General features: G+C 43.5%; 1 protein-coding gene across 1 annotated transcript in view; it reads right to left on the bottom strand.

Annotated features, from left to right (window-relative positions):
* The window catches only part of kdm6a (lysine (K)-specific demethylase 6A), a 46,119-nt gene that overhangs the window by 10,595 nt on the left and 12,708 nt on the right, over positions 1-22,816 (bottom strand). Inside the window, exons 6-18 of the mRNA XM_075480154.1 lie at positions 17,427-17,547; positions 13,202-13,256; positions 12,745-12,779; positions 9,510-9,603; positions 7,893-8,019; positions 5,171-5,269; positions 4,630-4,849; positions 4,103-4,243; positions 3,005-3,097; positions 2,840-2,917; positions 2,654-2,761; positions 2,141-2,527; positions 834-1,723 (exon numbers count right to left, since the gene is read on the bottom strand). Coding sequence (XP_075336269.1) covers positions 834-1,723; positions 2,141-2,527; positions 2,654-2,761; positions 2,840-2,917; positions 3,005-3,097; positions 4,103-4,243; positions 4,630-4,849; positions 5,171-5,269; positions 7,893-8,019; positions 9,510-9,603; positions 12,745-12,779; positions 13,202-13,256; positions 17,427-17,547 — 2,448 coding nt within the window. The remainder of the gene's footprint in view (positions 1-833; positions 1,724-2,140; positions 2,528-2,653; positions 2,762-2,839; positions 2,918-3,004; positions 3,098-4,102; positions 4,244-4,629; positions 4,850-5,170; positions 5,270-7,892; positions 8,020-9,509; positions 9,604-12,744; positions 12,780-13,201; positions 13,257-17,426; positions 17,548-22,816) is intronic.

Here is a 22,816-nt window from a genome sequence, read left to right as displayed (position 1 = left end):
CTGTGCACATGTTCATCAGCAGACATTAGCTTTGCATTATCACTAACGTATCATTTTCTGCTCTTTTACTTCTCTAATAATCGCATCTGTTGCATAACTGAGTTTTTTGTTTTTTTAAGCGAATCTAAACAATGTTAATGTCGGAATAATGACATAAATTTGGTCACCAACATCAGAAAACCTGCTGATGTTGTTTGTTGCTCAGCTGACATGGAGCAGGCAACTGAGATCAGTTCACAATCAGTTACTCTGGACACATGCAGGGATGTATTTTAATGCTTTAAGTGGTTCACTGTTTGGGATCAACCAGAAAGTGTAGAAATCTGAGAGTTCTGAAAAGGCCAATATGCAAATGGCCACAAAGCCAGAGTCCCACACAGTCAGCTGTTGCAACAAAAAGGAACTCCTGAAGTCTGCTAATGTAACAGCAAAACTTTGAAAAACTATATCCAAGGATCCATGAACTCGAACCAGGAGGTTTTTTCTAAATCGTCCAGGCGGAGCTTTTGTGGTTTGAATACGTTTTTGTTTTCTTTCAATGGAGGTCTTTAGATGTAGTCCAGGACACGTTTGCAGTCATAATGTAACAAGTTCCACGGTTTCTAATTGGTGAACTGGCTCAGTTAAGTAATTGGCTGTATTTCTTTCTTCTCGTTAGTAAATGCACAAAAAGAGCTGCAGATCAAACTCAAATTACAGGAACATTAAATACAAATATGTAACACTGAGCAACACCTTGAATATTTATACAGGTATAAATTCCCACTGTTCAAGTCTGTGAAGTCATCCCAATTAGAATACATTTTTAAACATCATACCTGGACACCGCTTACCTGCATGCTTTGAGTACTTCACTGGAGCTGGGGTAGATGGAAACTGAGGACCAGGGTGTCAGACCAGCAGGGGCCGTGTGTCTGTGGGCTCCCCCAGAGGGCTCCACCTTCAGTGGGCTCTGGGAGTCTTCCAGCCCCTTTCCGTTGAGAGTGGGCCCCTGACTGTTGGAGTTGGACGGGCTGTTAAGGCAGGAGAGGCTGTTGGTGGCGTGAGGTTCTGCTGAGCATGGGGAGGGCGTAGCATTGGCTGAAAGTGGTGAGGACGCCACAGAGTTCTCTGAAAGCTGCTTGGCGGCCCCGTGAAGACCCGGATGGACGTTGTTTATTTTCTCTGAGGAAGACCCTCCGTGGTTACTGAAGTTATTGTTGTCGTCGTTATTGGTAGTATTGGCTTTTCCCTTTAGCAAGGCTGAGAGTTGAGGATTGTCTGAACTTAGCACGCTGGGGGCAGGAGAGCCGGGCTGAGACGGGCTGGCAGAGCTGTCCGTCACCCGCAGCTGGACGTGATTAGTCAATCCCTGCGCGGGGGTGTTGCTGGGACTGTGTGGTGCCCCTCCGGATTGCCTGATGGTGTCCGTCGGACCTGATGGCAAAGCGGCAGCTGCAATGCTGCTGCCGTTTTTGCCCCCTGAAGGCATGGTGTCTTTGGTGTGGACCCCTGAGGTAGTAGCTGAGTGGGGAGGCGAGGACAAGTGGTTGGGTGTTGTCTGGGGGGACGTGGGGGATAAAGAGGAGGCTGAGGAAGAGGCAGTGCAGGGTCCAGAGCAATGTGCAACCTGATTCAGAATGCCAGAGGAGGAGAAGGAGGTCTGAGGGGAGGAGGAGGAGGAAGAGAACGGGGGTTCTCCATTAGGACCTGCCGAATGTGAACCTGGATCTTTTTGAAGCCCCTAGACAGAGAGAAAGGCACACACATTTTCATATATGACACATTTATAACAAATAAGGCAGATGCAGATCTATAACTGGAATATTGTTGTGGAGAAATTAGAGTCGAATCCCGCGTTGGTCAGCCGTCCATTGGGGAGTTTATTGAACAAACCGTCACAGCAAATGTGCATACAGAATGTACAAAATGTCCGACGAGCTCATCTAGTGACACCCTTTTATACCGTTTTATCATAACAAGTGTACGTGGCCCTCTCTGGAGGCGCCTAGCTTTCGCAGTTTATCATAAACACGCTCATTCTAACTATCAACAATATTCTGAACCAGTCAACAAGGCCCAGGATGTAACTAGGCCAGAAGTCATGAACATGTCATGACATCCTTCTCCCACAATATAAAGCATGGAAAGATGAAAGTACCTGAGTGGTAGTGTTGCGTTGTTGGCTCCTCCATGTCTCATCTGCATGACTGGGACTACTGGTGGTGCTGCTGGTGCTGGGGTGACTGGCGGCTGTGCAGGTTTGAGGTAGAGAGTTCTGCTGCGGGTAAGGCACGTTTCCGTTGCTCGGGCCGCCACCTCCCAGTCCCAGGGTGTGACTTTTGTCTGAGTGTCCAGGTAGTCCCGCTGAAGGACTTGAAGAACAGGATCCGTTGGCTGTGGGCTGGGTGACACAAGGGGGTCGGATGGCTGTGTGATTGAGGGGGGAGGTGCGGGAGAGGCCTGCGTGGTGGTGAGACGACTCAGCCAGAGGACCGTTGGGAAGGCTGGGCCGTAGCTGGCCACCCGCTGCTGCCTGCTGCCTCATCTGAAAACATTCAAACCAAACAATAAAAAAAAAAAAAAAGGCACACAAAAGTGTCTCCACCTTTGACCCTATAAAATTATCAACACAACCGAGAGCTTCACTGTGCAAACAAGGTTGCACATGTACCTGCTGCTGATGTTGCTGCATGAGGGAGAACTGCTTCTCCAGCTGTTCAAGCATCTGCAACTGAGGAGGCTTGAGGTTTGCTCGGTTGGTCCGTAAGTGATCCAGGTGCTGTGCACAACAGTGTGTTATTAATTTGGCCGGGTTTCGTGTGTAAAACGACTCACAAATACCGAGACATTTTCCTACCTGAAGCTTCTGTTGTGTTAGATACCAACTGGGGATTTGCTGCTGATTGGGGTTGTTTGCCCACGAGTCTGCAGCACCCTGTGAACAATACAAAGATAAGTGTACCTCAGCTCCCCTTTTAATTCAATCCATTGCAAATAGTAATGCTAATGCTCTTTGCTGTACCTTCGCTGGGCTGGCAGTGCGTTTCTTCTTGGCAGGACTGGCCTGTGGGTCTGTGTGGTTGCTGGCAGACTGGCCTCCCTCCCCCTTGCAGGCCTAGAGATCCAGCACGGAGACACAGCTTGAGACACACTTGACTAACAGCACAAAAAAAACCTCATCCATGTTGTCTTTTTCAGTTAAACTACAATTCAAAATGAGCCCAAGAGGGAGCAAACACAACCACAAATCCAAAGTTTTCTGCACAATGACACTGACGGATACTGATACTAAACATTTACATGCACGTGAATGTTTGAATGCATGTGTGACAATACTACGATGCAAAAACACTTTAATGTTGTAAACGGAGGCTGATGAATGCAATAATCTCAATAAGCCGTGAAATAATGCAACACCGTTTTCTGTGCATGCTCATACTCTGGTCACATTATTGTTAAGGCTTTACAAAAACAGGTTGCTCCATCATTGGTCTATTGGCTCCATTTAACCAATCACACAGCAAGTGTCAAAACTGGAGCGAGTAAAAATAACATTGTCTGGCAATGGTGCTGCAGATTAAGCTGGATGGAAGTGAAGTAATGCCAGGCAAAACCACATATAAACAAACAATAGAGGGAAAACAGAAGGAGTGAAATAGATGTGATGACAGAGTGGTGGGCAACCTTTTGGCATAGTTGCGTGGCTACAATTTGTCTCATTTATAAAGAAGGTTGTACCACCATTTGAAAAGTGTAAAATTTAGATAAAGGAGTGTGACAAAAATAATCAAATACATGCACCCAGACTGCTTATTCTAATGTTCCCATTAACCATGCATTATCAGCCTTGCAGTTTGCCACGTATATTGCAATGAGTGCACATGACATGTGCATCTTTGCAAAAAGAGTAAGGCCTGTTGGGCTTAATGAGTTCCAAGAGGCACAGCTTGAAAATGATGACAGCTGTCATTTGAAAAGAGAGGAACAGCGAAGGACAATTACACTCTAGAAATAAGATTATTGCAATATGGGCCTCGTTTCAACTCCTCCCGACTGTGTCACGTTTTATCTTTTGGCCCAGAAGTCAGTGCTGGCCAGCGATGCAAACCATGGATCTCACCTGCTGTGCCTGTGCAGTGTTCAAGGCCCCCTGCCTGGACGTGAGCTCAGCAGGAATGGGAAGGCTCCATGCCTCCTCAATACTAGGAAGCATTTTACTCTTATTCTGCAGACTACCTGGGTGTAGGTTACACAACTGAGCCTAGGAGAAATTGTGTAAGACACAAACTTTAGTGCTGAACTTGAAGGACAAGAGAGGCACTACAAGGACTACCGCTTATTTATAGGTGGTGTAACTGTACACAGAATACAAAAGAAATGTCCAATGCCATGAATGTATGCTTTACAATTAAGTGAGGAAGAAAAAAACAACACACCAATATGAATTACTATTCATATCTTTGTGGTCACAAATCAAAAATCACAAAAGCACAATCTGCATTTTTAAAAAGCTGATTGCCTTGGCAATGCTTGGCAATTAACACAGCACCTTTACTGCACACACGCGCACACACACACACGCACACACAAAATACAACACAACATCTAACAGAGGGCGTTGGTGAATGCATGTGAACGCAGCCCCACCTGCAGCAGCTTGATGCGCTGGGTGAGCGCAGCCGTGTTGAGGCAGGCCTTGCTGCGCGTAGCGTTGATGTAGCACTTCATCGCATCGTGCAGCTGGCCACAGGACTCGTAGAGGGTGCCCAGGTCCATCCAGGCAGCGGCGTGGTTATGGTCCAGTTGAACAGCACAGATGTAGGCTTGCAGTGCATCCATAGGCTGGTTTTGCTGCTGATATAGCACACTGGAGGCAAAGCAAGGAAATCATTCTCCCGCCATCTTCCAAGATTTAGGCCTACATCTTTCCGAGCATTACTAAATCTAACTGACTTTCAGGAATCGTAACCTGTTATTCCAGCATCTAACTATAGATAATCCTCACTGTAAAGCTTTCTTATCAGCCATCTCCTCACGTGCTGTATTGCGGGGCAGCTGCTACATCTCCATGAGGCATTCTGACACACACCAGTTACCTCCCCACTCCCTTATAACAGTAAAAAATGTTAACCCTGCCCCTTTCAAAAAGCATTTCAAAACAACAATAAATAACTAATTCTGCTCTTACCCAATGGAGCACCAGGTGTCAGCGCTGGCCTCCGACTTATCGATAGACTGACGGTATGAGATGAAGGCATCCTGCACCTTCCCAATACTGGAGTAGCACCTGGAATAGACGAGATCGACAACAAATAGGAACAATCACTTCAATTTCTTGCTGATTTCTCTTCCCATCCCTTGTAATAACGCCATGCCAAGTTACTCAAATAAATCAACTTTTGCTTTAACAAGAAACATAAAACTTAGAACCCTTTACACATTTCGAAGGTTCTGACAAACTAGTAAAAAGTAAAGATGCTGGCAAGTGCTCACAAGATAATACGAATCTAAAACTGCACTAACATGACATTTTAAGAAGCAAGTGATGTAAACATGGGAACTGTAGAAGAAGCAGCTAATGCAGTCTTTATCTACTAAGAGCAGGCCTTTGGGTGACTCACATTCTGGTTTAAGACAACAATGTATACAGTTATCTATAAAAAGAAAGAACACCAATTTGAAGGTTTTATGCAATTCTGTAATTCTACAAAAATCATCTAGTCTTTTCCAGGTTTTAAAATTTGGTGATTCTGATGAATAACACACATCTTATGTGACATTGTGTCATTATTTATTGGGGGAAAAAAAAAATGTATATATGTGTATATATATATATATATATATATATATATACACATACACATACATACAGATAGATAGATAGATATTAGGGCTGGGCGAGTTAACTCGTTATTATCGCGTTAACTTGTCAATTATTTAACGCCGACAAATATTTTATCGCGCATTAACGCATTAAAATAAAAATAAACTAGCAGGTAACATCACCGTTACAGGTGCTCCTCGGTCTGTGTGTGAATCTCAGAGCTAACCAGCGCTACTTCCTGTTTTACTTGTTTCAACATAAAAGCACGTATTTCAATATAAATTTTTTTAAAACTCCTGCATTTACAGCCAAGTTGAATTATCTTCTCACCGTAGTAGTTCCAGTCTAAAATATCACTTAAAGGCAAAACACACAACTGATAGCAGCAAGTCATTCAAGGAAACAGATAGTGGAGCGAGGCTTCTACATAAAAACTACAGAAAGATGCTGATGTTAAAAGTGTGTTTGCACAACAAATGTTATGGCACTTTCATTCATATGGCAGCACATTTAAAATAAAACTAAATGCTAAAAGCTATACACTACTTTTGAATTCATTTTTGGATTTTGCGTACAAATGCAATTAAGCGTGATTAATCAGGGAAATCATGTGATTAATTAGATTAAAAATTTTAATCATTGCCCAGCCCTACTATCTATCTATCTATCTATCTATATATATATATATATATATATATATATATATATATCTATCTCTCAGATATATATGATTTCCACCCTGAAGTCCATCCTAACTTCTTCAATAAGAATTAGGAGGGTAAGTAGCAACCCAGCATATCGAATGCACTTTGATTAGCTGACCATCAGTGAGTGTGAGCACCTCTAAGAAAGCAGAAGTTTTGTCACGTTGATGGTCTGGAGCACTCAGGTGTGTGTTAACACAATGCCAAGGTGGAAAGACATCAGCAATGATCTTAGAGAAGCAACTGTGTCCCTCATTCTACAGAATGAAAGATTATTCACGAGGGGAAAACAATCAAGACAGCTTCGCAGCTGCGAAGCACTCCTCTGTATACCAAAGTATTCCAGAGTCAAAAATCGGGTCGTACAACAGGACAATGACCCCGAGCATTCAATAAAGAAGTTTAGAATTATAGTCTGCTACATGTTAAAGATGCTTTCCTTTCAATTAATCACTGGATTCCACCAGACAAGGCTGTGTGGTGTTCCAGCTGTCACAGTTTAAGACAGCTTCCCTTAATGTTGCTTGTGATTCAGCATCATTTTCAAATGAGGCAGCATCAATCTGCACGGAGCACCAATGGCTCAGAAAATTACAGTCCTACATAAAAGAAAAACAGGCTGTTTAGCCTGAAATCAACTGGGCAGAGGCTGTTTATCGTGGTTAATGAGAGGTTTAGCAGAAGAAAAAAAAAACAATAAAACCAAATGTGTTATCACACCCAAGATTTAACAAGACAGCATCAGAGAGCGATAAAGGAATCGCAGGATTTTCTGATGTAAATGTGCGTAACCATGTAATTAGTTACAATATAAAGGCATGATTTTGTACAGTTGAGTATCTGAAACTCTTTCAGTGAGGTATGAAGCCAAGTTGGGAATAAAACAAAACTGAGTCGATAATGAGAAGTTGCAGAGCTGTTCAGTGGGATCACGGGGAGACCCTCATCCAGCGAACTGAACTATATTCAGCGTGTTGACCAAAAGAGAGAGAGAGATGAGTTTTTCTGGATCAGTGAGCAAAAGATTTCCAACCTCCAACTGAGAAAGAAACACAACTAGACTACATCTGTAGACAGCTTTTCTTATTTTCTTTTTAACTCAACACAGGTTGTAGCTGAGACTACCCAATACAGACAGACGGGTACACTGAGTCACGGATGGGTCTGTATCCCACTCAAACACCTGTCAGCATTTATTCTGCTGATTTGCCTCCAAACTTCGACAGAAAAAGGAGGGAATTTTTGATCATCAGACAGCTTCAATATGAAACAAACAGTCTAATAAGGACTTGAAAAACATTCTCAAGCACTGGCAGGTCAGAGGCTAGCCCTGCAAATTACACAACAGTCACACCAGTTTTTCACGCCCTTGTTTTTCTTACCTGCCGAGAAGGTACCACGACTGGCCAGAGTTTGGGTCCGCTTCTAGAGACTTCTGCAGACACTGGATGGCATAGCTGTCCTTGGCGTCTTTATCCCCCAACTGCTCCACTGTGTGATGCATCCAGCCTGAAGAGAACAGTGAGAGATCAAGGGTTAGCATTCAAGATTCAACAGCTAACAAACTAGCCTGCGTGGCTCAGATCCTATCGTAGGGTGTTATGTACAACAGCAGAATGATGTACCTGAATCCATACAAAAAAAAAACATGCAGCTCAAAAGGAAAGAGGGCCTAGACGCAAACAAAATATACGTCCCTGCAAACGGCTTCAACTGTAACGGGGAAAAGCGGCAGACAAAGAGGGAGGTGGCGTTCTTCACACACACTTCAAAAGGCTTCAGACGAGGCAAACAACTCCACCCCGCCTCCCACCCACTTCCACATGGGCAGACGCACACGACCAAAATCACTCCCAGCAGTAACGGGCAATTTCCAACAAACACACAAAAGCAACCAGACCCCTCCAGCCCTCCTCCCGTACACCTGTGGCAAGCTCCATACGTCACCATGACAACCCCAGCAGGCAAAGCTGAGAATGGTTTTATACGACCGGGTGGGTGAGTACGGTGTGGCTGTCGGCACAGACGAAAATGGGAATCTCAGAGCATTTAGCACCGACCTCAAATGTGTGATTCAGGCTCGATTAACACTTATAAATGATCATGAAGGAAAGAAAAGCAGCTCGAGGCCGTAGGGCAAAGCTTAACGTGTTGGAGAGGTTTCGCCCCGTCCATTTCCCTCTTGTGATGGAAGTGCAGTGCGTTCAGAGGCCTTCAGTGTTCCATTTAAAGTATTAAAAATAATCAGCCTCAAATAGTGAGAAAATAGAAAAATCAACCCCCTCCACAAAAAAAAAAAAAATCCCTCATTTGGCGCAGCTGCCCGCTGCTCTGTGGGTGTGTTCACTACCTCCAGTCGTTGCGCTTACAGACGAATTAAATGCAGAGGTCAAATTCCTGCTCCTGTGATAAAGCATGCTCGTATGAATGAAAGGATTTCTCTTCTAAGCTAAAGTAGGAGATAGGATCACTCAATATCTCATAGCCTTTAAATAGACTCTATGATGGATGATGTGGATCTATGGATCGATTTAGCTAAACCTTCACTGAAAAGCTAATTCTACACAAACAAGAGAAAGCTGAAGCTCCCTGCGTTCTAAGGTTTGACCGCATCATCTTTACAAGTAAAACGGCTTCCTAAAATCAACACAAAAACTGTTTAAATTTGCTGCTGAAGTTTAAACACACGTGGTGAGTGTTTGATCTTCAAATCAGGGCAAAAGAAAACAAAGCTCTGTCGCACCAAACATGTTCAACCCACCACTTTTTTTTCCCTTTCATGGGACGAAATTAAAGAAGACATGTTAATGTGACATCAAAAAAGCACTTTCATAGCACAGGATAATGCAGTCCCACTCAAAACAGCACGGATAAATAATGCATGAACACTTTCTTGCCACACAAAGTAGTTGTTTGTACAAAGCAGTAAAATGTTATGGGATAAGTTACCCTTCAACTGTGCAGATGTGGGCATTAGTCTAAGAGAAAGAGACACTCACCCAGTTGTTGCAGTGTGGTCGCCTTCACCTGCGCAGGAAGATTTTCCGTCTGCAATAGACTCTCATACGCCTCTTTCGCTGCTTTGTATTTCTTCTGCAGGGAGAAAATCAGGAAGGAGAGAAAGATCGAGACAGAGGGCTGTTAGAGCCAGACAGGAGGGACGGTGGTTTATGGTTCTATCTGGACAGACAAAGAGTCTAAAAGACCTCCTCACACTCGTAATGACCAGCCACACACATGGGGGTGGGTCAGCGTGGAAGACGACAGGCCAGACTCAACACGTCTGGCAGCTTTAAGTGTGTGTGTCTGCACTTAAATGGATGCGTGTGCATGCTTTGTGTTTCGTGGAAACCTGAGCTGACCGTTTGTTTTAACCCGGCGACCTTGTTGAACTTGGGTCTGGACACGTAAGTAGCGGGATTGGAGCCCACACACTCAACACTTTCTTATCAGCTCAAAGTCATCTTACAATCCAACTGCAGACTTACAAGTTACACATTTCTAAAGCTCCAAAAGCCCACACATATTTGTGTTGGTTTATGCATGCAGACACACACAGTCTGGACTCTTCCTGTCTGCAGACAATAAAGACACCTCAGGGTAAACATTGACTCTTAAGGCATATAAATGAGGAGGGGCTCCTCGTGGTTTGTTCCTGTTTTAACTGTCATCAAGCCGAGTGGAGGTCAAACAGAGACGGGACAGAAAATATCACACGATCAACAATTGATAACATAAGGAAAAAAGGCGTAGACTATGGTGGAGGTGCGGTAAAGTTACATTTTCAAACAACTTTTCACCACAGCACGACTGTAACAGCGGTTTCAGTTGAGCTTGAATGGTCACCAGGAATAAATCAACATTTTCTGATCTCATATTGAAGCTGTGCTTTAGAAAAGGTTGATGGAACCAGCTAAATTTGAGGGAAAAAAAGCTTTTTATACTGACTGGAGGTGGTTTCTGACGTACCCAACATGTTACTCGCATTACTGATCAGGTGAGCGAGCAGCTTGTTCTGCGTCCGGACAACACACACTAATACTCGGCAACATGAAAGAATCAACTTCTTCTTCTTCCTTTCCTTTCCTTTAAGCGATCACTACTCTGTTTATCAAATCCAAGTGAAACCCAGCCCGCAACGCCACCCTTTGACGACACCACGCAGCCAAGTTTATGACATCCAAGCAAGTTAATTGAAACATGCCTGATGATTCTTCACTGGATGGAAACACAGCTGGTGTCGGACGGCGGCCAACTTGATATTTGGAATGATTTCCAAATTGTGCAAGTCAGTTTGTCTGCAAGATTACCCAAAAACATCAACATTTATTCAACTAGACAGTCTAACACTCTTTGAAAATGTATTGAGACAAACTACACAAAAAGGGGACACCAGTGTTTCTCCCAGTTATTACAGATACAAAAACATATGTCCAAGTGGAGGATAAGCAGATTTAACTGAATGTAGAGATACCAGGTCAGTGTTGAGGAGCTAAACAAAGCGAGTTTGTCGGTAATTATGTTGGTAAAAACAGAGAGTAAATGTGTCCTTTTGTGTGACGGATTGCCTGACACTGGCCAAAACTGTCAAGCATTACACAACAGCTCTCGCCACAAACTGAAATGACCTCCAGTCTAATCTATTTCTGTGGCGGAGGACGTTAAGAGTTTCCCAAACAAACTTTTATTGCTGGATTTGGAGTCTGCACAGATGCGTTGCCGTGCCAACATACCTCTGCCAGGGTTTTAGCTGATTAGCAGAGGAAAAACAAAGCAGAGCGAGCAGCTGTGCGTGCTCCTCCATTTGTCTTCGAGTAGCTTCACGTGCCAAAAACGTGAACTCTGCCCAATTAGAATGTCCCACCCGAGCTTGAGAACAGTTCCACCCATTACACTGGGTGACATAATTATTAGTGCGTTTCCTAAACGGCCGCTAAAAGACAAAAAAAAATCTACATCCACTCACAGAAAGCAAACAAATAAATGTGAAACAAGGCAACTAAGAGAGCGCATCAGCCACCACAACCAAATGCTGCATTTCACGGTTCTCAAAAAATGAATCCTTATCCCGTCCAAAAAGTAATTCTTCTATCCATGCTCCAACTCTCAATCAGGCATCATAAATCCCAGCAGGGTACTTTTCGCTTAATCTTGATAACAAGTCAGACAAACAGCAACAACAGTTTAATTTCCCCCCACATTAGATATGCCTTAGTGCAGCATATTCAAAACATCAGGCAGGATTATGACTGATTAAAGCTTGGCAACGACGTTTCGGATATATAGTGTGGAGAGGGCAGGCAGCTCCAAAATAGGATGTAAACCCACATTCTCAGCGACAGAAAGATGAACTCAATCACCGTCTGTAATGATTTTCTCTCATTCTGATTTATCGCCCGCTCAGACTTCTGTAAAAGTCTCAGCCCGAGTTAGTTGAATTGACTCATATTAAACTGCAACGTCTGTCACTACCACCTTGTCAAATGCTCGAATAACAAATGATTTTATAAGAGGCTGTTGGGCTGATCTCGTTTTCCACTTGAGAATATTTCCACAGCAGAGATGCTGACACAACTCTTTAAGGCTGCTGTATTACTGCCCTGCTGACGTAAAACAACAGACATCACAGTTGAGGTGTACCCAGTGACCTCTATATATATATAAAAACTGCTTAGATCAGGACCCACAATCCTACCCTAACCGAGGTCCTGATCAAAGTGGCCACTAGATTCTTAGCAGTGATTACGAACATGAAACAACACACCAAGGACGCAGGCAAACAAACCTTTCTGGTCAATCATTTTTATTCTCTAAAAGCACAAACATCCGATCATTCTTGTGAGTGACAAGTTTGCTGCTTCAGAACTATTTTGAAAAACCAGTTTTCCTTTTCCCAAACGCAGACAACCCCCTCGAGCGAGCGTAAAAACTAAATTCTGTATTTCATCATTTCTCCATGAACCTCTTCTAATCTGGATTAAAAAAAATGAACTCTGATGGAAGCATGTCGGCAAACGGAGATCAGCGAGTGAGTAAGAACGTGTGGCAGTTACTAAGTGATCATCAACTCTGTTTCCTCTAACATGAACCCACGGGACAGCGGGCGCTCGTTTGCACCAATGACTGACAGCAAAATAAAAGGAAACTGAGACTAAAATCTTGATGGATTATTCAAAAACATCCTCACTACCTTAAACTGATTTACTCAAAAGGGAGTTGGAGCTCATCACTTACCTGGATTTCATACAAATGCGCAATGTGGAACTGAACTGTGGGGAAAGAGCAGAAAAAAGGAGAATTAGGGTTTACTGGTCATACATAATCTGGTACATTACACATTCACTCCATGGACCTCCATGGAGAGGCAGTACCAACAGTATGGAGCACAGACGGGTGGGGGAGGAGGACTCTCTCCAGAGTGTACATGTAATCTGAAATCACAGTGTGTGTGTGCAATGTGTTTGCAAGCCCTTCCAGCTCCCTCTCCTTCGCAGTCTCCTTGGCAACCCCAGTCTTGAGCACTCAGCAGGGAAACGGCAGCAGAAAAGGAAGATTGCTCTGTGGAAATATTCCTAAGCCCTTTCAATGTGTGCTATGCAACACTGAGAAGATGGTACATCACGTCTAAATATCACATTGTACAACACAGCGGCATGTGGCTGGTGATGACTAGAGTAACAGAATGACTTACTTTCAGCTTTGGACAAAGTGCAGAGATTGGAGTCGATCAATGCCAGTTGAAAATGCTGCAAATAGAGACAAGAAAGCCTTTTTAGTAGAAATAAAAAGCAGAAACTTCTACATGATCAGTTACGAGCATATTCTTATAACAACCACAAAGTTATTTGTGTGATAAAAATAAATGTCACCTAATTGCTTCTGGTAACAACAGATCTCAGAGCACAAAGCACCGGATTACTTGTAGGCCATGATGGTTTTAAGGAAATTCAATCTGTTTCACAGAGAGCCCCAACAGATTTACAACAAACCACGGGTGAACTCTGGTGACCGTAACATGAGAGGACACTGATAGCTGGAGGGGCTCTTATCTCTGCTCACTCCTCTTGATGTAACCTTCCCCTTTTCCTCCAACTAGAAAACAAAAGGCTTTTTCATGCAGACCGTGCTTTAACGCTGCAAAGAAGACTCCCTCATTATGACGAGTTCAGACTGAGCAAACACTGGCGGTGCAGCATCACCCCCGTGCGTGCCGGCAGAGGGAAATGAGAGCCGTGACACTGATGTCTGGTGCGGCGTGTTCCACCACGCCGGCTCTCCCGGATGTTAATTGGTTGCGCGACTACTTTCCAGTGAGGTGCAACAGCACTGCCTTGAACAGGGCGTGTGAAAATCCACCGGCATCGATGGCATCCTGTCTCATCATCTGATGCTGGAGGCAGGGATGAAGGATAAGGCAGATGTCTGCAGAGGCTTAGTCTGACTGCCAAGGCGTGGCACACAACTGGTCAATATTTCCATCCAGGATTAATCAACAGATTTGTCAATGAGTGCATCACAAAGCTACAAAGGCAGTCCTTTCTTCTCATCTCGGGGAGCTGCTAACATTTGGAGGCGAAAGAAATCTGAGGTAACATAAGTAGAAATTCCAAAAAAGATGTGTGTTCCTGCAAAACACGTTTAAAACACGTGCGTGCAAAGGTGGCTTAATGACAGGCTCCTCTGCAGCTACTTGGCTGCACCATGACCCAGTGCATTCACAAGCTGCTTCACGCATTCAGAAAGACATCGCTAGTTTCTGGGTCAGAAAAAACGAGTTTCTGAAGATTCTCCTGAGACTTGGAACTAGCTCACAAAAATCTAGCATGCACCTGATGGGACTTTACTGGTCAACTGCTGTGGATTTTTTCCCTTAAAGGCAAACGTCATTATCTGCCATCGAGGCTAAGGCAAACGACAGCAGTCACCACAAACGCTCACGCTTGAAGCAGAATCCCGTAGCTTTCCAGGAGCAGCTACACAGATGTTCAATGTCAGACAGATAAAAATCAACATCCGTCCAGCTGGATCTCTCAGTGCATGCTTCACCCAGGCCTGGAGGAGCTCCACAAAAACAAGCTTCTGCTGAGAATGAACTCCCTTTAAAGCAAAGCTGAGCCGCAACACATCACAGTCACATGCCTTCATTTCAGAGAACATACACCAACACTCACTTAAATCCGTTACCTAAATGGTTTTCACAGCACAGCATCCTCCTGTGGATCTCCCCTTCCGTCTCCTCTATCCTTCCCTTCCCTTCCTTTCACACTTGCTCTACCACCAGTCAGATAATGCAGCAGGATTGTCAGCTTGGCATTCCACCTCCCTCTTCGCATCTCGCTTCCTCACTCTCTCCTTTCATCTTTCTTTCTTTCCTTCTTTCTCTCTCTCTCGCTGCCCCCCCCTCCCATCTTCCTCCACTTCTATCCTGGTGTCACTGATTACTATTCAGCAGACGGCTGCAGTGGAGAGTGCAGAGAGATGACACACAATACCTCAAAGCAAGAACAGGCAGGCACACACCACCTCTCTCCCCCGCCTCCCTCCATCTCACCTCCTTTCTCAGTTCAAAGCTCCTCTCTGTGGCTGCACGGCTCCGCAGAGACAGACGACTCATCACCTCGGTACACACTGCACAAACACGCTCTTACACTCACAATTCCAACCCTCTCATTGGCTGAATTAACAGCTACTAACGGAATGAATCCTGCCCGTCTATGTTTACTCTGGACTGTAAGTTTGGTGCATTTATATGCAGTGGCTGGATCCTAATCAGATTACAATCTATTCTCAATGACTTAATGCCACTTAGCCTCTTCCTGTACCCAATTTGCTTCTTTGGAGCATTCTTCATAATTAGCTGTCTCCACATTTCCATCTGCAGAAATCTGCCGTCCCCGAGTCCCATCTTCTCATTTTCCTCTCCTGCCTTTATTAAATCTCTGCACAAGCGTCATCCCCTCCTTGTAGATAACTGGGGCAGTCGTGTGTGATATTCAGAGGCTGGGAGAGTGCTGGCAGTGAGTCAGGACTCAGAGGGAGGAGTGCCTCCAAGATAAAGTGAGGACGTGCAGCACATGCAGTCTGCTTACCTCAATGCTGTACCACCAAAAGCACAACTGATATTTCCCTACACGGTGCACAGTCCTGAATTTAATTGTGAAAGAGAAGCTGAATATTGTGAACACTTAAAACGACCCAGTCCACTGTGTGGGACTTGAAATAAGAACTACATTTGTGTAATGTAGAATATTCCATGAGCTTGTTCAAACTGTGTAAGAGCTTCTCATTTAACCATTACAGTAACAACAATTATAAAAAATATACTGCTGGACATTAACAGTTTGCCTCCATTTACCAGCCTTCATGTTCACATGTCAAACAAAGCTCTGCAACACTCTAAAGTCTCTACAGTAAGTGCTGAGGAATTTATTTCCAGTCTTCGCTGTGCAACTTTGTTGTATTTCGAAAGCATTTTTAAAAAAATCTTCTGTTCGATATGGCGACATACTCAAATACGAGTTGGCAGAGAAGCAAAAGAAGGCAGAAACGTTAATCAAATAAACAAGTAACAGGATTCTGGAGGGTTCTACAATCAGCAGGTTAATTGGCGGCAGGTGAGGGTGTCAGGATTAGGTATAAAAGAAGCATCCAACAAAGACTTTGCCTCTCCAAGAAAGGAAATAACAGCAACTGAAATTAATGAAGTATAACTGAAGTATACGTAATAAGTTCAAGGTTCAAGTGCTGACACCTACCCCACAAATGAACTAATCTATAGTCTATAAGAGGGCAGCCCTTGCAGAAACACAGCCAACCTTTCTGGACAGGAGTTCGGATCAGATGGACAGAGACTGTGGACACGTTATGAGTCCACCTTTCAGCTTTTGGGAAAAACTGACTTGAGCTTCTATTCGCCAAAGATGAGAAAGAGCATCCAGGCTGTTAGCAGCGTCTGTGAGGGCTATGGGGGTGCATCAGTGTCCATGGCATGGATGGCTTTATACGTGCGAGGTTAGCATTTGAAAATTTATGAAGCATAATGAAGAGGAGCATCAGACAACTAAAGACAAAGTGTGTTGAGCAGCCGAAACTTTGTATTTAGCAAGAATGGACGCAGATTCCTCTGAAAATCTGCTAGAATTAGTATCCTCAGTTCCCAAACCATTACAAAGTGTCATAAAAAGGAAGCTGATGGAAGACAATAGCAAACATGACAATAAAAACTCATGTCTGTTCAAATAAAGGCTCCAACAATCACACTACATTATGAAGAGAAAGGGGTTTGGTATGTTGGTGTCCTGGAGTGCATAAAAAGTCTGACAATATGTCTGGAACACAACAAAGCCCAGGATCAGGTGGCCCTTAATCCCTGAAAGGATCCAGGATCCTCAGACAACAATAGAGCCATAGGTTCAAATCAGAAAGCCCATAGATACTGTCTGAACATCTATGGCTCAAAGGTGTCAGACATCTGTAGACAGGCAGGAAAGATGATCCCACTGCTTTTGTTAATCTATAGGACGGAGGAGGTGTAGTGTATTCAGGCAGCCAGAAGGCCTCTATGACTGCATATCAACATTACAACACAGACTGGCATCAGTGAAAAATGATTCCATGACTTAATGTTCTGATCAGCAAAAGAAACCCGGCTAACCTCGTGTCAAAGTCGTGTCTCTTGTTGGTGGAGAACTTTTAGATGGACATGGGGCAAATTAAGACTCAATTCTGCATTTCCTAAATCCATGTGTTAACAATGACCTTCAACCATTAGCAGCCAACATTAACATTTGACCAGTTGTTGGGTGCTTCACTAGTTCTAGAAACAGGCATCAGGTCCTGCTTGACCCGAATCAACAGTAACTTATTCACATTTCATTTGGTCTCTCCATCAACCTTTTGCAGCCTTTCATATTTACCTTTAAGCTTGACTCGTAGTCTGTGTTGACTTTAAACATGAGCCCCAGTCTCAGGTGAATCTCTTTTGCTCTTGAGAAACTGGGGCCAATGTAAAGCACCTCCTGGAAAGCCTTGATTGCCCTGAAAAATGTAAAAAAAAAAAAAAGAAGCAAGTTAAACAAGAATGGAAATTTGTCGCCTCTTTTGAGTTTGTCACATTACTTAAAAGGAACATAATCCAACTTCTTCGTATCATATTAATGTAAGCCTCAAAAGCAAGAGTGAGCATTTCAAGTTTCAGCTCACAATATTACACAAATAGTTCAGTCTATCACAAGCATGTAACTCTACATGCTCCTCAGAAATGAAGAGGTCTGTGACTGACTAAGCTGAGCAGCCGATGGAGGCAGCACAGCAGGACAAAGATGAGACATTTTGTCCCTTTCTTTTTCAGCCCATGATCTAATGATCAGCCAATAGTTAATATTTGCCAGAGTTAGGTGAATTATATTATTACTTTAAAAAGAAAATAGGTCATTAATTAAAAAAAATGGCTGAATAATTCCTCGAGAGTGCAAACAGTAGTTTCACATGAATAAAGTAGAAACTAAAGTTTGCTCATGTTTTGCTCATTACAGCTACCAGAAATAAAAAAAATCAGTGTAAAGTCATTCCAAAACACAGATTAATACACTAATTTGGTGCTGTTCAAAAAATGTCACATACAATTCTTTGAAAGGCCTTCAGAAAGCCTGGAGAACAGGCAGAGTTTTTCTTTAGATACTGGCTGCTTTTCCACTCATGTTCAGTCATCATTCAAGCACGAAAAGGCCCTATTCAAGGGATAAAGCAGTGTTGTGTCTACACATAACAGACAACTTAGCTTAGCACTTTGTTATCATTTGTTCCATCTATCTATGAAAGAAGCCAAAGATAACACAGTTTGACAGAAATGAAACAATGTTTTTGCACCAAGGTGATTCCCAAAGAGCTTTTAGTCTAAAACTTTCCCACAGTGTGCAGTGTGTTCTTAAAAGTTTTGAGGAAACTGGACGAGTGGAGGACAAAAGAAGAAGTGTCAGACCTAAAAAACTATCCATCTACAGCAGAGGAACAGTATCTGAGTCCTTCAGAAATTGTTGCCCCATCTACTGTTGACCGAAGCCTCATCAGGTGGCTGTCAACAAGCCGTTCTTAAGGAGGGGAAACGGGGAGAAAAGGCTGAGCTATGCCAAATGACACAAGAAGTGGACTGAAAATCACTGGCAACAGGTCTGACGGTTTGGATGTCGCAGTGAATTTGTACCTGCTTCCTGTTTATCTGATATAAAGAAATTAGCGACTTTTGCCCAGCACTATATAATATTTGATGTGGATCAGTAACTGTGCATTGTCCACATGTTGTAGTACTATTTTTATAATATCATTCTGGAGCATCACATCAGTACCTGGCTAAAGTGAAGAGATACAATAGGATCCATGACGGATTCTGCAATGTTGACACTTGACTTAAGCAACGTGTACAGTTTGAATGGACAGTTGGTTCCACCCCCAATCCCAGATGAGCATATTCACAGTTTAACACCATAAGCTTACTGGAGGATTCAACATCCTGCTCCCTGAATACCAGCCGTCAGTGTTTCACACGCTAAATGCTAACCATCAAACTATCTTTTCTAACTGATGTGAGCGCTCGGAGACCAACGCTCCCGTTCTTTTGCAGTCAGCAGCAAATGGAGCGCATGACTCCAACATGAGCAGAGTTATCCAGGATTTCACACTGATGAGCGGAGACTGGCCGAGTTTTGTGGTGACAAAAACACGTCTTTAAATGAACATAGTTTTTGCGGTGTTTTAGCAAAAATAACGACACTGTCCGTTCTTTTTCTCGGCGTCCTCGGCGTAACGTTCAGCAGACGGAGCTGGAACGCTGCCGTCACGCTGGAACACTGTTATCCGTTCCCCTCTCAAAACTGAAATTAACTCGTCAAGAGGACGTTTAAAAACACAAAAAACAAACACGAGTTTCCAATTGAACCCACTCACTCTGTAGCTATGACAACAATGCATGTCAGCATGAAGCTCTTCTGTATGAAACAGCAGAGCACTGAGCTCGCTGGGGATTGTGCGAGGCACACACTCACAAACACACACACACACAGAGGACTGAACTCAGTGCCCCCGCTCCCTCCTCCTCACTTATCTGGTCCCTCCCTCTCTGCATCATCCTCCCCTCCCTCAATGGCAGAATCCAAAGCAAAGCACAGCACTGAATCCTGGAAGCCTCAAAGTGTGCATTTCCTGAAGAGAAGGAAAACTGCATCATCTGACTGTGCGGACGCCATCTGGAGACTTTCGGAGGCCCTCAAATGCTCTTCGATTAAATCCTCATCCTCATGTTTTACTGTTCAAGAAGGAATTTTTCAGTGACTGCAGAGCAAACTAAATCCCACCTGTCACACACTTGTATGGAGAGACGAGAAATTTGGGCCAATGAGCGACAACCCCGGGGAAGTCACATTCACCATTTGACAGCTCAGCATTCCTTTGGGCCTTGGACTCGAGTTGACGTAATCCGTCCCAAGATGACATCCCCCCTTCCCCCACCAACACATTCCAGGCCTGTCAGGCTGTTCGCACACGGATTCAGAAACCTGGCAGAGCCTTTTGGTGCTTTCAACTTCAAAACATCTCTATAGCCAACACAGTTTCAAAGTGGCAACCAAAGATTAACACACCAGTGCAAATCAGACTAAATGTGAACAGACTCCCCCACAATGTTGCTGATTTACAGCTTCTTTGCAGAAATAACTTTTGGAACGGGTACACGGGGGAAGAAAAGAACCAAGAAATTACAATACTAGCACAATTCCAAAGGGTTGGAACGCTGCGCCAAATGCAAATAAAAACAGAACGCAGCGATTTGCAAATCTTTTAAAGTTAAATTTAATTTACAATAGACATTCATCTACAGTAACCCTCCAAGAATTACTCACCAGACTGACTATCATAACAAAAAGAGTGTTTTTAGAACACATCCCATTGTGAATGTGATGTTTGAGTGTAGTTTCATCTAATCAACATGTTTTGTGTTATGGCCTGAAAAAGGTTTTGTGCAGGGGGCACAATGACCCCGACTCTTCACCAAATTCTCACCAGTTCATTGAGTCTGAGAGACATTTGAGTGTCTTGGGATGCAGAGGGCAAATGGCAGCAGAAAGGCCCTTTGGAAGCCTTAATGAGGACAAATGTAATAACAATGCCCTCCCGCCATTCTTGATTAAACGGCCGCAAAAATGGGAGGAGTCAAGCCAAAAGCGCAATGTTGTCTCTAGCGTGAAGTCACATAAAGCTTAAAAAATTATGCTTTCATGTTCTGAGCAACACTGAGTTACTATTAAAAAAAAAAAAATAGCTGATTATTTAGAAAACAAATGTCTGATCAGAGCACTGAATGTAAAAATGTATCCACTCATTACAGCATGAACGCTCAAACCACAGTCTGATGAGAGGTAAGACGCTAACATTTACTCATTAGCATTCACAATTAGCATTTTAAACTAGTCTTTGTCAAAGCATTTGGTAATGTTGCTCTGAGTTTTGTTGAGGGTGCTGAAGTTGGGGATACAAAACAGAAAACAACTCACTTTTTCTTTACACATCTACACATCAGGACATCTCACACGGAGACTTTCAAACTGCCCGAAACAAGTCGCAGACTAAGGCTACACGGAAACGAAACGAGGGTTTTTTTGAAAACGGGTACGAAAATTATTGCGACCACACAGGAAATCTGGAAACGATGAAAACGCTGAAAACGATGCAGTACACACGCCACACCTCTAGGTGCGCTGTAAGCCACCCCCACCGGTTACACCAGAACAACAGAAGAAGCAATGCGCATGCGTGTACGCCCCGACTTCTACCAGCGCGAAGCTCATGTTGTTCCTTCAACAACGCCGCTGTAGTTCGCAGTGTCTGCAACAGTGCTGCTATCAATGTTGTGGGGTCCATAATGATTGCTGTCTGTCCTTGTTGTGTTGTCTTCTTCTTCCGGATTTTGAATGGAAGCCGCTTTTTGTTCTGGTCACTGACGTATGTGTATACGTCACTGGCGTTAGCCATGTGGCTGTGACGCAGATGTAAACGAATCCGTTTTAGCTGTAACAATGGAAACGAAACGACGGCGTTCTCAGATCTTCCCACTCTGGAACCCGTTCTCCAAAACTATCGTTTTGGGGTAGTGGGAACGCCGGCTCCGTGTGGCCGCGACAGCCAAACGATAAGCAAAAGTATCGTTTACAGTGAAAAACGTTTCCGTGTAGCCAAAGGACTAAAAGAAAAGAGTTTGATGTCAGACGGCCGGCAGCTCACGCTCAGTCCCGCCAGGTGTGGCTGACAGCCGCGGTCCAACCAAAAATAATAAACTAGTCTGATTAATTCAGACTCGTCCCTAACAGAAACTGTGGTCTAACACAACCTGCATGACACAGTGTAATGTCGTCCCCTAATGTTGACTGGTTCTGAATACAAAGTAACGAGTTACATTTACTCCGTTACATTTACTTGGGTAAGTTTTTGAAACAATTGTACTTCTAGGAGTAGTTTTAAATCTCTATACTTTTTACTTTTACTTGAGTAGATGTGTGCAGCAGAAACTGTCCTCTTACTCCGCTACATTAGGCTACAACGAGCTGGTTACTTTTCTTCTTACCTCTTTGGTATTCTACGCCTCATTATTTTTATCCCCCCGCGTACGCCTCATTTTAATGTTTTATTCTGACAGAGAGAGAGACTTCCCCCAAAGGCTCTACCACCTGACTGTGTTTCACTAATCAAACGTAGCCGTGCGGTCTCGTCACGTGACCATACTGAATCTCAGCGGCGGAACGGGTTAGCTTTACAATTTACAGTCGTAGCAAACAAAAAAAGAAATAGATGAAAAATGAAAAAAAAAATTTATCAGTTGAATGAACTCTAATTTTGATGATTATTTTGTATTTTTGTCTGTCTGATTGAATACTTGTGTTAACAAATAAATCAGACGTTACTCAACATTTACTCAGTACTTGAGTAGTTTTTTCACCAAGCACTTTTATACTCTCACTCAAGTAATTATTTGGATGACTACTTTTTACTTTTACTTGAGTCATATTATTCTGAAGTAACAGTACTTTTACTTTATGGGGTACACCCGTTTCAGGCAACTGGTTTTAATGTTATGGCTGACCGATATGTATGAAAATACACCATCAGGATGGGTGCAAAGCTGTATGGGTAACAACAGAATGAGGGGGTTTGGAAGCAGTGGGCTAATCACAGCAGAACAGCCCATTGGAAGCCATCAGAAATGAACGTAGTGTCTGAAAGTGACGTGAAAGGACTCCAAAACTAGTTCATGGTCACACGA

The sequence above is a fragment of the Odontesthes bonariensis genome, chromosome 12 (genome assembly GCF_027942865.1).
Source record: "Odontesthes bonariensis isolate fOdoBon6 chromosome 12, fOdoBon6.hap1, whole genome shotgun sequence".
Lineage (NCBI taxonomy): Eukaryota > Metazoa > Chordata > Actinopteri > Atheriniformes > Atherinopsidae > Odontesthes > Odontesthes bonariensis.
Note: the sequence above shows the minus strand (reverse complement) of the source record. Positions and strands in the feature narration are given on the sequence as shown.